The sequence below is a fragment of the Microtus pennsylvanicus genome, chromosome 7 (genome assembly GCF_037038515.1).
Source record: "Microtus pennsylvanicus isolate mMicPen1 chromosome 7, mMicPen1.hap1, whole genome shotgun sequence".
Lineage (NCBI taxonomy): Eukaryota > Metazoa > Chordata > Mammalia > Rodentia > Cricetidae > Microtus > Microtus pennsylvanicus.
In genome coordinates, this window is record NC_134585.1 from 114,597,352 (window position 1) to 114,612,649 (window position 15,298).

At 43.9% G+C, this 15,298-nt stretch overlaps 1 protein-coding gene across 1 annotated transcript in view; it reads right to left on the reverse strand.

The window, feature by feature from the left end:
* The window catches only part of Spag17 (sperm associated antigen 17), a 221,586-nt gene that overhangs the window by 124,827 nt on the left and 81,461 nt on the right, over window positions 1-15,298 (reverse strand). Inside the window, exons 5-8 of the mRNA XM_075979181.1 lie at window positions 11,256-11,442; window positions 9,350-9,544; window positions 4,369-4,550; window positions 1,762-1,923 (exon numbers count right to left, since the gene is read on the reverse strand). Of these exons, the coding sequence (XP_075835296.1) occupies window positions 1,762-1,923; window positions 4,369-4,550; window positions 9,350-9,544; window positions 11,256-11,442 (726 nt within the window). The remainder of the gene's footprint in view (window positions 1-1,761; window positions 1,924-4,368; window positions 4,551-9,349; window positions 9,545-11,255; window positions 11,443-15,298) is intronic.

Consider the following 15,298-nt stretch of genomic DNA (forward strand, 5'->3'; position numbering starts at 1 on the left):
GGCCAATTTAAGAGAGGCATTTTCTCCATTGAAATTACCTTTTCCTAGATGGATGGCTTATGCCAGGGTATCTCCCCCCCCAAAATAACATCTAAGTAGGGTATTTGACCCTTTGTCACCTTGACACACAAACACAACACTATTAAATAATAACCTTTCCTTTTTTGTTTACTCTGAGATCTCACATTAACACAATATCACAACACAAAACATTCAAACGTTTTAAAAGTTCCAAGGCCTTTAAAAATTTTAAGACTCTAAAAGTTTAGTCTCTTCAAGAGTCCAGGGACTCTCGACTGTGGGGTCCTATAAAAATCAATCACAAGTTAAATACTTTTATGTTCAGGCCCAGCCACAACTAAGTTAAAGCAAGCCCAAACTTTATTAATGTAAAAAGCTCAATGTTTGATGTTTGGGGTCCAAAGAACCTGGGCATCTCCAAAGGTCCAGCGAACATTGTTTTTCCATGGCTTCCGCCTCAGTTTCCTGCTGTGAGTTCCTGGCCTGACTTCCCCCACTGACAGATTGTGACCTGAGGATTCTCAGATGAAACAAACATGTCTTCCCTAAGCTGCTTTTGGTCACAGTGTTTTTTTAACAGCAATAGAGACCCAACTAAGGGAGCTCTAACGTCTATCATCTCGACCGCTCTCACCCTTGTCAGGCTGTGGTGGAACTGCTGACACTGCACGCCCTTACCAAAGCTCACTTCAGGAAAGGTGGCTGGAAATGAGTCCTGTTCTGTGGCCAGGATCTTGCTGAGTGTGGACACTGCAAACACTGGGATTATTTTGCCACTATCCCCCTCATTCTGCATGCTACTCGTGCATGCTGCGTTCACAGGAGGTTCTTTCTGTGTTTTCCTAGGTGCCAAGCAGTTGAGGATGTCTTAGGGTTTCTATTGCTGAGATGAAACACATAACCAAAGGCAAGCCGGGGAGGAGAGGGGTTATCTGGTTTACACTTCCACAGCATAGTCCATCATCAAAGGAAGTCGGGACAGGGACTCAAACAGGGTAGAAGGCAGGAGCTGATGCAGAGGCCATGGAAGGGTGTTATTGCTGGCTTGCTCCTCATGGCTTGCTCAGTTTGTTTTCTTATAGAACCCAGGACCACCAGCTCAGGGGTGGCACCACCAACAATGGGCTGGGCTCTCCCCATCGCTTACTAATTAAGAAAGTGCTGCACATGTGTGCCTACAGCTGGACCTTATGGAGGTATTTTCTCAATTGAGGTTCCCTCCTTTCAGATGACTCTAGCCCGTGTCAAATTGACATAAAAGTAGCCCGAACAAGGAGCTTCATAAAGATCTCAACATGAGACTCTTGAGACTCTTACCAGGGCTGGCTCCTTGCTCCTACCTTTGTGCCTCAGCACAACTAGCAGTAGTGGACTGACATAGGTCTCTACTGTAACTTTCTTCATATGCTTTATGAATATGAGAATCAAGTCACTCACTCCATCCCATAGCCTAACACAGATACTGGAGCCCATGCCTGTAGCACAGATAATAAAAACCCAACTCTCTAGCACTGGGATTAAAGGTGTGAGCCACCACTGCCTAGATTTGTTTCTGCATTGATCTTGTGTAGCCCAGGATGGCTTTGAACTCATAGAGATTCTTCTGCCTCTGTCTCCCAAATCCTGGGATTAAAGGTGTGTACCATCACTGCCTGACCTCTAGTGGCTTAGTTTTGCCCCTGGTCTTCAGGAAAGATTTATTTATTAGAATACAAATAATATACCACTACACATGCCTACCTCTGGAATCGCTATCGCTTCTAACATGGTTTTCTCGTTGACCACTTGTGGGACGTTGATGAGCTGCATGCTTGCCAAATAATGCTGGTACTGCCTCTTCCAGTCTAGGCTGTCGTACATCAGACAGGCAACATTTTCAAAGATCTCGGTGCCCAACTCGAGCTAGCCACGAGAGAATCAGCGACAACCAACTCATCATTTGTTTCATGCTCTCAGAATAGACAGAATGCATGTAACTTTCCAGAAAAGTCTATTTCCTTTTTTCTATAGGCAATCAAGTCCCCCAAATCCCCAAACCCTGGATTCCAGCATTGGTGATAGAGACTCTATGCATGAACTCTTCAAGCCCTTTTTGTTCAGCACAGAGGTTCTGACGCTGCCCGATAGTTTAAGAGGCTGGCTGAGGTTTCAGTGCAGTGGAAGGCAACCTCTTTACTGCAGAGTGTTCCAGATGCTAGGGGTTTCGAATCCTAAAGCATATTAGACTATTTTGACTCCTGTAGCTGAAGACAAGCAGCTGGTGATTCTTTGCCTTCCTATGCAAGAACTGAACCGAGCATAATGGAGTCCCTCATTTGGTTTTCTGTATTGCCTGAGTCTGATACAGTCTGTGTTTGACCAAGTTTCTGTCTTTCCTCCATTTTTTTTTTCTGAGCTGGCTTTCCTCTACAGTCCTGTTAGCAAAAAGCTCAAAGAAACTGCTCAAATAACTGCTTCTACAGTGTCCACAATTTTTATGAACTGGCAAGCCAATTAGAGATCTGCTATGGTTATTACTTAAGCTTTCATTTCCTGGAGTAGGAAAATTCTGGGGTGGCTGTGTCTCTTTGGAAGCATAGAAGCAATAAGTAGGCCGACCCTACATCTGAGTTGAAGAGGTCAGATAGAGCGGAAAGCTTTCCCTGTGGGGCCAGTAACTCATAGACGGGCAGCCGTTCCGGGAAACGCTTGGCTCTGTCCATCACAGCGCACCTGACTGTTCCTTCGCACATTCGCATCAAGACTGACGAGTTTTCAGTTGAACTTCAACCAGGTATCCTGCGCCTATCCATATGCTGGCGCAGAAAGACAGTTTGCATTTTTATAGCCAAAGGAAACAGCAGTAATGATCCTGCCCGTGACGTGTTAGCACAACCTACGTAATTCATTTTAAAATTCATTGGTAAATGATATGCTAAAGTCTGGCAAATTGTTTCAGCAAGCAGTGGTTATCTTGAGATGGCTCAGCTGTCTTCTGTGAGCTCTTAGATCATCTTGACTGGCATTTACTTGATGTAAAACTTTCTTTTTATTTATTTATTTATTAAAGATTTCTGTCTCTTCCCTGCCACCGCCTCCCATTTCCCTCCCCCTCCCCTAATCAAGTCCCCCTCCCTCGAAAGCCCAAAGAGCAATCAGGGTTCCCTGCCCTGTGGGAAGTCCAAGGACCTCCCACCTCCATCCAGGTCTAGTAAGGTGAGCATCCAAACTGCCTAGGCTCCCACAAAGCCAGTACGTGCAGTAGGATCAAAAACCCATTGCCATTGTTCTTGAGTTCTCAGTAGTCCTCATTGTCCGCTATGTTCAGCGAGTCCGGTTTTATCCCAGGCTTTTTCATACCCAGGCTAGCTGGCCTTGGTGAGTTCCCAATAGAACATCCCCATTGTCTCAGTGTGTGGGTGTACCCCTCGCTGTCCTGAGTTCCTTGCTCGGGCTCTCTCTCCTTCTGTTCCTGATTAAACAATACGTAGCCACAAATCCAGCCCTACAGAAAGTAATAGAAGGAAAATCGCAACCCAAGGAATCCAACATTGCCAACACTGCCTACAATAACTCAGGCATCTAGCGACCCTTCACCAGCACATCTCAAAGAAGGGAGACATACAAACTCTACTACCAAAAACAAGAATAACTGGAGTAAACAACCACTGGTCATTAATATCACTTAATATTCCCTTCCCTTCCCTTCCCTCCCCTCCCCTCCCCTTCCTTCCCCTTCCCTTCTTCCCTTCCCTTCTATTCCCTTTTCCATCTCCCTCTACCACCCCCATTTCCTCTTTCTCTTTTTATCTTTTTTTTCTTTCCTCACTTCTCCTTCCCTTCCCCTTCCCTCTTCTCCCACTTTCCCCCATTCCCCCCTCTCATTTCCTCTCTTTAGCTGTACATAGTCTCTTTACAAGTATGCTCTCTCCATCCAGCCCTGCCTAGACCCTTTTCAGAAGACCCCCCAGTGGTTGTAGTTTATCCACAGGCTCTGCTGCAGGCTCAGCTCTCTTGATGCTAAAATGTATATCTTGCAAGGGATTAACAAATAAGACAATAAAACATAAAAATTGCTATCATTATAGTAATGCATGCTCACACTTTACTTATTACTTAGATCATTACTGAAGCATAACACAGAGCCAAGTGTCATTAAATCAAAGAATTACCATCCGCTACATCTTATCATTAATCCATAGACCATAAGCTACAGAATCAGGGTATGTCCCACAGTGGCCCAGGGTCACCATCATTGCGCCAAAGGTGAGGCAGCCCAATGAAAGGCACTGTTCCCAGCTGTGATTCCAGCTGTGGACTGAGGGACAGCGTGGACCACCACACACTCTCACTGTCCCGTGTACTCACCATCATCTCATGGTCTGACCAGTCAGAAGGAAAATGCGCCACACCGACCACGTAATGGAGCCGAGCAACATCAAAGAGATTGGTTTCAGGCTTCTCGTTGTTCAGGATTGGTTCCAAGTACTTCCAGAAAATTTCAAGTTCCTTAATGGTTTTTTCTCTCTTCAGTTTTTCGTCTTCTATATCTAATAATAGCAAAGTGGTTTACGATGGGATGAGGGTATTGAATTTCTCCCCACTTTGTCTTGATGTTGTGAGCCAAATGTACTGAGAGGCATCTGTAAAGCGTCAGCGAAGTGCAAATACAGAACCACAACTTTGAGAAGTTTTGGAAGTGGGAAGGCACAACTATTCAACCAAAGAAGTGTGCTGTATGAGCTCATCTCTGTCCTCCATCGCTCAGCACAGGGGTGGCCCAGAGAGGTTGTGATGAGGTCATACATTTCAGGAGATGAGGATGCTTAAGGTACCTCTCAACCTGATACTGTACCTGCATAGAGCCAGGCTTCCCTCCCAACTGTGCATTCACATACTTGTACTTGCTGTATAACACATTAAAAAGCTGAAGTAGATCCACCTATCACAGGCCCACAGCCAGACTGGGTGAGAGCGATTTATGCTTTCATAAGTTTTCAGCAATATTACAGTGGCTACATCTTTTCTGGGTTTTTGCCCCCTGACTGGCAAGTGACAGTGGATTTACATAAAGTTAGACTTGAAAACTTACCTGATATATTTATATTTTCTACATCTATAATTAAAGAGTTGGGTCTACTTCTATGACCTCATCATTCTATGGTAAAACCTAATATTATTTTATTATAAATTTTTTTGAGACAGAGTTTCACTTTAACCTAGGCTAGCCTGTCACAATTCAGATTTTAAGCTGTACTACAGAGTTGTAATAATAAAACCAGCACAATATTGCCATAAAAATAGGCATGTTGATTGATGGAATTTAATTGAAGATACAGACATAGGTTCACACACCTCTGGAAACCTGACAAAGAAGCCAGAAATACACGCTGGAAAAAAAAAAGACATCTTCAGCAAGCAATGCTGGTCAAGCTGGATGGCTACATATAAAAGAATACAAATATATCTATACTTATCACCTTGCAAAACAAACAAAACAAAAACCAACTAAAAATGGATCAAGGGCATCAATGTAAGTTCAGACACACCGAGTCTTAAAGATGAGAGAGTGGGGATAGTCTTGAGTTCATTGGCAAAGGAAAAGACTTGCTGAACAGGATACCAATAGCACAGGCACCAAAAACAATAATTAATAAATGGGACCTCATGAAACTGAAAAGCTTCTGTAGAGAAAAGGACAGAATCATTCAGAAAAAGCGACAACCTACAGGATGGGATGAAATCTTTACTAATTATATATTTGATAGAGGTTAGTATTCAAAATATATGAAGAACTAAAAAACCCTGAACATTAAGAAAATTTAAAAATCCAATTAAGAATTGGCTACAGAACTAAGCAGAGCATTTTCAAAAGATGAAACACAAATGGTTGAGAAACATGGAAATAAATATTCTTACCCATTAAGGAAATGCAAATTAAACAGTTTGAGATTTCACCTTACACTGGTTAGAATGGCCAAGATCGATCGATCAATCAGTCAATAACAGCACATGCTGGCAAGAATGCAGGGAAAGGGGAACATTTCTTTATTGCTGGAGGGACTGAAAACTTGTACAGTCACTATGGAAATCAATGTGGTATTTTCTGAGGAAGCTGGGAATAGATAGCCCTCAGGATCCAGCTATACCATACCTCTTGGCCATATACCCAAAGGAGTTTACCTCCTACAGAGATAGATACTTTGGTCATTCATGTTTATGGCTGCTCTATTTATCATAACCAGAAATTGAAAACAGCCTAGATGTCTATCAACAGTTGAATGGATAATGACATGTGGTATATTTACACAGTGGAATATTACTCAGCTGTTAAGAAAATTAAATTATGAAAATTTCAGGTAAATGGGTAGAGCTAGAAAAAAATTATACTCAGTGAGGTAATTCATATCCCAAAAGACAAATATTATATACTTTCTCTTATATGCGGATGTCAGCTTTTTAGCCTTTTACATGTATGTACAAGCTGAATAACCAACCAGAGAGGTTAGGTGGTTAATTCTCTAGTAAAGGACTGGTGGCAGGGGACAGCATCTTTCAAGAAAGGGGAAAGAGAATAAAATGTAGAGACAATTGAGAAACTAGAATAGGAATAGTAAATAGGGAGGGGGATGGGAAATAAGGATAAAAGAGGGACTATAGGACCGACAGCTAACACCAAAGGGCATTTGGAAATTTACTTTCGGAGAAACTTCCTAAGATATATATATATATATATATATATTATATAAAAGGAATCCAAATAGAGTCACCAAATAATATGGAAGACAATGTCCCCATTGGACATCTTATGCCGCCAAGTAAAGGCAAGTGATAGGAATGGGCTATGTCCTTCTGAGTGATTGACCAAAAGCTAACCACCAAAAATCACAAGCTATTGCCAATGTTATTAGTTACTCTCTATAACCTACTGCTGAAGAGAATACTTGCATATATCATCAATCATGGAACAGTTGAGTGGTGCCTAACTGGAAGTTTCACCCCTACTGACTAATGTTCATGGTACTAGAATGTATTCTCTAGGCTACACGAAGAGAAAGGCAACCATCAGTATCATCTGGCTACAAATCATGTGACTTACAGCAGTGACCTTCCTGCAAGACATACTTGTGCAATAGTGTCACACATGCTATGGCAGTAATCAACCACGTTCTAGTTAGATTTAAGGCCTAATCCAAGAGATGGAACCTATGCATGACATTGCTCAAGTATGTCATGAGCATCATCTTAACACTATTGTTCTGATAAAGGAATGCAGCAATAAAACGACTCTGCGTGACATTTCTGCTGTACCCATAGCTCAGTGCCTTGCAGTAGATGCGAACTAGTACAGAGACTCACAACGGGACAATGTGAAAAGAATGAGAAGCTTTGAATTACTCGGTACTGAATGAGATGTTTTCATCAAAGCTCTCCCCTCAAGGTACAGGGATCCATGCAGGATAATAAGAAGAAAGACTAAGAGGTAGAGGAAATGAGTAGCTCCCAGGGAGTAGAATCTTCCAGACACAGCAAGACTGAAGCACTCATGGAGACTGTGGCAGCATGCGCAAGACTTGAAGAGATTTAAGCCAGGCAGGGTCCCAGTACTGAGATGGGGAAGCAGACACAGGGTCCCACCCCTAACAAAGAAGTTATCTCTAATCTATACCAACTGATAAAAGAAAACTCAATTGTCTCTTACAGGGTATATTAATCACACTTTACAGTAAACCCCATTCTTTGGAGAAGTTGGCCAACACAAAACTAGCTTAACAGTATTTTTTAAAAAATATTTATTTATTTATTTATTATGTATACAATATTCTGTCTGTGTGTATGCTTGCAGGCCAGAAGAGGGCACCAGACCCCATTACAGATGGTTGTTAGCCACCATGTGGGTGGCTGGGAATTGAACTCAGGACCTTTAGAAGAGCAAGCAATGCTCTTAACCTCTGAGTCATCTCTCCAGCCTCTCAACAGTATTTCTGTATACTTTTTGTCTCATTTTACTTTTGGGGGTGCTTTTTTTTTTATCTTATTAGTTTCTTGTTTTTATATTTTCATTTTTGTTTTGTAGAGTTTTTGTGTGTATTTTTTTTGTTTTATGTCTGCATTTTTTAAAGATAGAATAAAAGAACAAGTTGGATGAATGGAGAGGTTGGGGGGGATCTTTAATAAGTTAGGGGAGGGAAAGTCTTATAATATATTGTTTGAATTTTTCAATTAAAAAAGACATACTTCTTTAGAATATTGTGAAAAGTATAAATCAGTGGATTTAGGCCTCTCAGTATTGAGTTGAGCCTCCAAGTTACATACTCAATAAATAGTAACTATTATTATTATCAAAGGTAGTGTGATTTCTAGCTTTGAGGAATAAAAGGAAGAAAATCGTTATGTGGCTGTGTAAGTTAAAAAGCATAATGAAAACATCGATATATTAAATATATACATTGAAAGTAATACGGGCAGTGGGAATAACTTGGCTCCTGGAATCACAGATTTACATTGACTCTCAGGGCTGTTACCTGAAGGGTACAGCAGCTTCCTGCTTCTCTCCCGTAGAGGTGATGTAACACAATTCCCTAACATGAAAACCCCAAGGCTCAAAATGACTGAACAGTAGTGTGTCTAGAACTTGGCCCCATTAATTTTCCAGTTTAAGTCTGGAAGAAAGAATGACTCATCTGATTTTTATTATGAATAGTTAGTAATACATGTAGAATTACTAACATGTAGAATCCACCTAGAGAGATGGCTCAGCAGTTAAGAACACTTATTGTTCTTCCAGAAAACCTGAGTTTGGTTCCTAGTAATGTGTCAAGTGGTTCATAGCCACTTATAACACCAAAGACCCAATACCCTCTTCTGTCCCCATGGATACACACACACACACACACACACACACACACACACACACACACCCATCTGTGTGACCTTTCCTGGGGCTGTTTGGTGACTACGCCATCTGGAAGAGAAGAGTCTCAACAGAGATTCATCCAGCCCAAGCTTTGGCTAAACATTACGGGTCAAAAGTTACTGAGAAACACAGTTATGTAAGCATCACTTGCTCTCAGCTAAAAGCCTGAGAAGCCCCAGTTGTGTAACCAAGTCTTCTGACCTGCAAGCCATGCTTTCTGTGACTACAAAGGGATACAAGCACAGAGTATGAATTTAATTCGCCAAATTTATGACTCTTGGCTAATACAAGCAGAATAAATAGCAAATCAGTCTTGAAAGGATTTAATAATGTGTGTATTTTATGGCTATGTTTTGGATAGCGGACTGCAATTGGGCTTGGTGGGCAGAGGGTAACATTGGTTACCCGTGAGTGGCATAGCCAGCTACATACCTTCGGGCTGAAGGACACCTTCCTGCTGCTGGCTGACTGCGGCCAGGTGCTTCTGCAGTGGTTCATAGTTCTCTGCAGATATTTTAATCACACTGGCTATAGGAATGCCAAGCTCAGTCATAATGGCTAATATTTGAGGATTGTTGAAACCCACGACAATAATATAATGCTGGGCACCGTCATCTGGCTCATCATCTGTTGGAAATACCATAAAGAAGGTCAGCGATCATTGCTAGATAGAATAGGTTGTCCCCAGGCAAATCAATGGTGATACACATTATGCATGCATTTGTAATCCTTCTGGTTTGCCAAGACCCAGCCAGTTGGCTGGAAGGCAGGCCTGTTGACTGTTTTTCATTATTGCCTTTCCAGTAAAGCAACTGTGGCCATTTTACAATATACTAAATCATGTTTGTAAATTAGACATCGGCATATTGGGCGGGCCAACATACATGGGGCCTGTGGCCATGGAAAATGGGGCTTGGGCTCTTGTCAGAGTTTAGCGTTTAAGTAGTCCCTTTTGGTTCTAATATCTTTGGAGCAATATTGGCTTGACTCCTGAATTACAAGTAGCTACAGCTTTCTGGGACTTTATAAGCAGAGGTGTTTACAGGCTAAGGAAGTATTGTGGATGTGCTCGGTAGCACAGCCCTGAAAGAATTCATGTCAGCATGGTGAGAACCCTGTTCATCAGATGGGAGGCAGCTATTCATTGTATTTTATTTTTAAAAATACATAGTGCACATTTTCTTAAGAGTTCTCTCCTTATGCATATTAAGACATGACCATCTCATAGAGAATGATACTCTGGGGGTGGGAATCGTCGTCTCACTTTAGTGCTGACTGTGCGTGATACATAAAAGTCTGAGATTGTACGGGATAGCACAATGAGGCCAGCGTACATGCCATACAACAGATGCTCAAGCTTTCGTTGTTAAGGAATTATATCTCCCAACCACAAAAGTGATCAGCATTGCTATTGTCCATGGTGTGCACAGCATCATTGTTTCTGGGTGTGTTATCTTTAGAGCAGAGCTACATGGGAGGAGACAACTGAGAAAGGATGCAAAAGGAAGGCTGCTTCTCTTCATTAAAACACAGTAAAGTTCAAAACTGCTGAAAAAAACCGGAAGTCTACTAAATACAAATAAACAAATAAAGCAAAGGTAGCAACAGGTCGTTCTGTGTGGACTCAAAGAGAACCAGCAATGGGTCACTAGTAACTCCTGAGTATGACTCATTTTTGCATCCATTATTTAAGATGGAAGGAAGTTCTATTTGATTTGGTGGAGACAGAAAGATGGTGGGAAAAGTGTGAGTTAAGAACCTGTGCTCGCATGCATCTCAAATTATTAGATTTGATTTCCACTATCTCTTGCACGAATCAAATTTATCATACTTATCTCTGTGTGTGTGTCACAGTCATGCATGGGTGTGCCATAATATGTCTGAGGAGGCCAGGGGACAACTTGTGGAAGTTGGTTCTGTCCTTCCACCAAGAGAAGCCTGGGGATGGTGCTCACATGGTCAGGTCTGGGCGTGAGCAGCTTTCCTCAAGGAGCCATCTTGCTGGATCCTTTTCACTTTGCCTATAACTACACTTGACCTTCTAATATACTCTCAACAAGACAGCAAGCTTCCTGATGGTCCAATTGCCTGCCATTTCATTCTTTGTTTTTGTGATGCAAGCATACCCATGGAGATACATGCTAAATAAACACTTGCTAAAATCACACATACATTGCAAAATAGAAATATTTTTCAATCTGCTTGTCATAGAGTGTAAGTTATTTGTGACTTTATAGTAAACGAAAAGGCTAGGAATGATGGAGTATAATTATTGGGGTGGCTGCTGAATCCACATCCTGATACATAAAGCAAGAGGTGAAAGACACCACCCACTGACCAATGTAGGATTTGATGTCGTCTTCCTCCCCCCTCCGTTTCAACTGGGTGGTCTTCTTCACTGCTGCAGCAGCCTCGGGCTGGTCCTTTCCCTTTCCTTTTCCACCTTTGGCACTGGGGACCTTCTTCTCTTTGGGAGACTTCACTTTGCCTTTATCCTTTTCTGACTTTGCCCTTTCTTCTATCATCTGGAATGAGAGATCACATTCTGACCCTCCAAGTCATCTTGTGAACAAGCAACAGTTTCCCTGAAGTCAGCCAAAGTCACCCTCTAATTCACATCATCAAAGCATACTTGCTATCATCTCTCATTTGTTCATCGCGAAAGTAAGGACAGTGGAGACTCCAGCTTGAATTGAAGTTGTGATGGTACACTGTGGAGGGCAGTGAGGGGCGGGCATGGGGTGGGAGAGGGTACCAGCAGGTTGTATGGAGGGCAGTGAGGGGCGGGTATGGGCGTGGGAGAGGGTACCAGCAGGTTGTTTAGGGCAGTGAGGGGCGGGCATGGGCATGGGAGAGGGTACCAGCAGGTTGTGCGGAGGGCAGTGAGGGGCGGGCATGGGCGTGGGAGAGGGTACCAGCAGGTTGTGTGGAGGGCAGTGAGGGGCGGGTATGGGCGTGGGAGAGGGTACCAGCAGGTTGTTTAGGGCAGTGAGGGGCGGGCATGGGCATGGGAGAGGGTACCAGCAGGTTGTGCGGAGGGCAGTGAGGGGCGGGCATGGGCGTGGGAGAGGGTACCAGCAGGTTGTATGGAGGGCAGTGAGGGGTGGGCATGGGGTGGGAGAGGGTACCAGCAGGTTGAATGGAGGGCAGTGAGGGGCGGGCATGGGGTGGGAGAGGGTACCAGCAGGTTGTGTGGAGGGCAGTGAGGGGCGGGCATGGGGTGGGAGAGGGTACCAGCAGGTTGTGTGGAGGGCAGTGAGGGGCGGGCATGGGGTGGGAGAGGGTACCAGCAGGTTGTGTGGAGGGCAGTGAGGAGCGGGCATGGGGTGGGAGAGGGTACCAGCAGGTTGTGTGGAGGGCAGTGAGGAGCGGGCATGGGGTGGGAGAGGGTACCAGCAGGCTGCGTGGAGGGCAGTGAGGGGCAGGCATGGGCGTGGGAGAGGGTACCAGCAGGTTGTTTAAGAGAATAGCCTGTGGGAGAGATTCACCTGAAGGAGCCTCTCAAACACTCAATTGTGTGTTTGTGCTGGAGGAGGATAGGGCAGAGTGGTAGTGGGGAGGGAAGCAGAATACTCTGGTGTCAGGGACTCAAGTTTGTCCCTTAGCCCAACTCTGGAGAGCACCTATCATTTTGAGAAAACAAACAAACTAAACAAACCAAACTGGGGAAACAAAGAACAGTCTTCCTAAAAACTCCTTGCTGATATTTTTCATGTTGGCTATTTTTAAAGGTTAAATGGTCTTTGGAGATCTTAGCACTGAGAAATTCTCTTTTTTATAATTCTACTTAAAAGCATATAGTCCCAATTGTTATATGAAACACAGAAAGGGGATCCACAGAGGCCACTAGTCACCCAAGTTCTTCATAGATTGCTCCAGGGCATGCTTCGTTCGTATATCCACAGGAAGATCTAATATTTACCCTCTCCCTTCAAAATTCCCCTCAGACGTTGCATACGATTTCACAGGGTAATTGTGCCTGTATTTATAAGCTTGAAATATTTATTCTCACTAAAATGATACCGGTTCCAAGAGGAGGACTTTACAGAAGATTTACAATATGTGGATCTTATCATGTTTTTCCTTATGCAACAGCACGAAGACAAAGGGTGATAAAATATTGTACCACTATTTTGGGATTTGACATTCATTTCTTATGGTCATAAAACTAACTTGAAAACTTGGTGTAGGAGGCCGGTCTTTATTTGTGTTGCTTTCATTGGTTATTAAAGAGACTACCTTGGCCTTTTGATAGGGCAGCCCTTAGGTGGGCGGAGTAGACAGAACAGAATTCTGGGAGGAAGAAAGCAGAGATAGGCAGACCCCATGGCTCTGCTGCCCGAGGTGGATGCTGGTTAGACTCATGCCGGTAAGCCACAGTCAAGTGGCAATACACATTAATGGAGATGGGTTAAACTAATTTGTGAGAGTTAGCCAATAAGGGGCTGGAGATAATGGGCCAGGCAGTATTTCAGTGAATACAGTTTCTCTGTAATTATTTTGAGTGTAAGCTAGCTGGGCGGCGGGGATAAAAAGCAGGCCCTCTCGTACTACAAAAACTTCTCAGGTATCCTAGGTAGGGTAAGTTGAGAACGGGAAGGTTTGTTACTCAGTTAATAGGTGGCATCATAGGGAGGAGGGAGGTTTGTTCTCTACTCCACATGAACTTTGGCTGCTAGGAGCTCTGAAGAACTCAGGCCAGTTTTGACTTTCATGACTGGTATCATTGGTGCCAAAGGATTCTCTGCCTAGCGTGGGGGCTCCAGTGCTGGCAACACTCTGCCTCTCCGACACTGGCTCCTCAGCAGCAGTGGGAAACAAATATCTGTGAAGACTACACCTGCGCTTATGGTGCTGGGGAAAGACTGTGAAAGCACACCACTGTTTCTAGAAAATGAAGAGAAATTTAATGGGATTGAAGCATTTGCAAGTGGTAAAACGACATGCTAGAAGAGATGCAGGCAACAGCAGCAGCTATAGCAGTAGGAGTGGCAACAGCAGCAACAGCAACAACAGCAACAGAAACAACCACAGCAGCAGCAGTAGCAGCAGCAACAGCAGCAACAGCAACAGAAACAACCACAGCAGCAGCAGTAGCAGCAGCAACAGCAACAGCAGCAGCAATGGCAGCAATAGCAACAACACAGCAGCAGCAGTAGCAGCAACAACAGCAGCAACAGCAACAACAGCAACAGAAACAACCACAGCAGCAGCAGTAGCAGCAGCAACAGCAGCAGCAGCAGCAACAACAGCAGCAACAGCAACAACAGCAACAGAAACAACCACAGCAACAGCAGCAGCAGCAGCAATGGCAGCAACAGCAACAACAGCAACAGAAACAACTACAGAAGCAGCAGCAGCAACCGCAGCCCCAGCAACAACAGCAGCAGCAACCACAGCCCCAGCAACAACAGCAGCAGCAACCACAGCCCCAGCAACAACAGCAGCAGCAACCACAGCCCCAGCAACAACAGCAGCAGCAACCACAGCCCCAGAAACAACAGCAGCAGCAACAACAGCAGCAGCAACCGCAGCCCCAGCAACAACAGCAACAGTAGTAGCAGCAGCAAGAGCAGCAGCAACAACAACAATATAAACCTTGGGATAGAAGAGAAAGTTCAAGAAACCAGTCCAATATCAGACAGACAAGGGTTGTTAGAAGAGAAAGGGCACATTGTCAAAGTCAAGCTCAGCAGATTTCTGTGTCTCTCTTATTCTATCCTCAATGATGATGAACATATCAGCACGAACAGAAGTTGTGGGAGCCTGTGAGACACCAGCATCCATTTACTCACTTGCTCATTCAGAGGGCATTTTGATGAGCAGAGTAAAACAGCATCAGAGGCTGGGAGTGTCATGAACTCCTGGGGTGGGACAGGGGAGCTACTGGGATATGAAAGGGTCCAGCATTTCCCTCTGCTCTAGATGGTATTGGTGCCTACAGCAGGGTTAGGCACTATCTCCTAGAGTTCAGTCAAGGGGAGAGGAAGGATATGTAAATAGACAAAACAGACAAAAATAGAACCACAAATGTTAGTGAACACAGAGACAAGGCAATCGAGGAGACATCACTCATAAGTTGGCAGAGGGAATGTTTTCTCTCAGGAGGTGACATATGAGTGAAAACCTGAAAAATGTGTCATAATGCACACGAGAAGCAGGGAAAATGTGACGTGTAAAGGCATTTGAGCATAAAGGAACTGTGTTCAGAGAACCAACAGCCTCATAGCAGGGCAAAAGGGGCAGAAGGTCCCAAGACAAGGGTAGGAGACCAGGCATGGGCAGGTCACCCAAGGCTTTGGAGATGGGGCTTATAAATCCATTCCTCATTGACAATTCAGAGAAAGACTTGAGCATTTGCAGGTGGGGAAGTTGATAGAA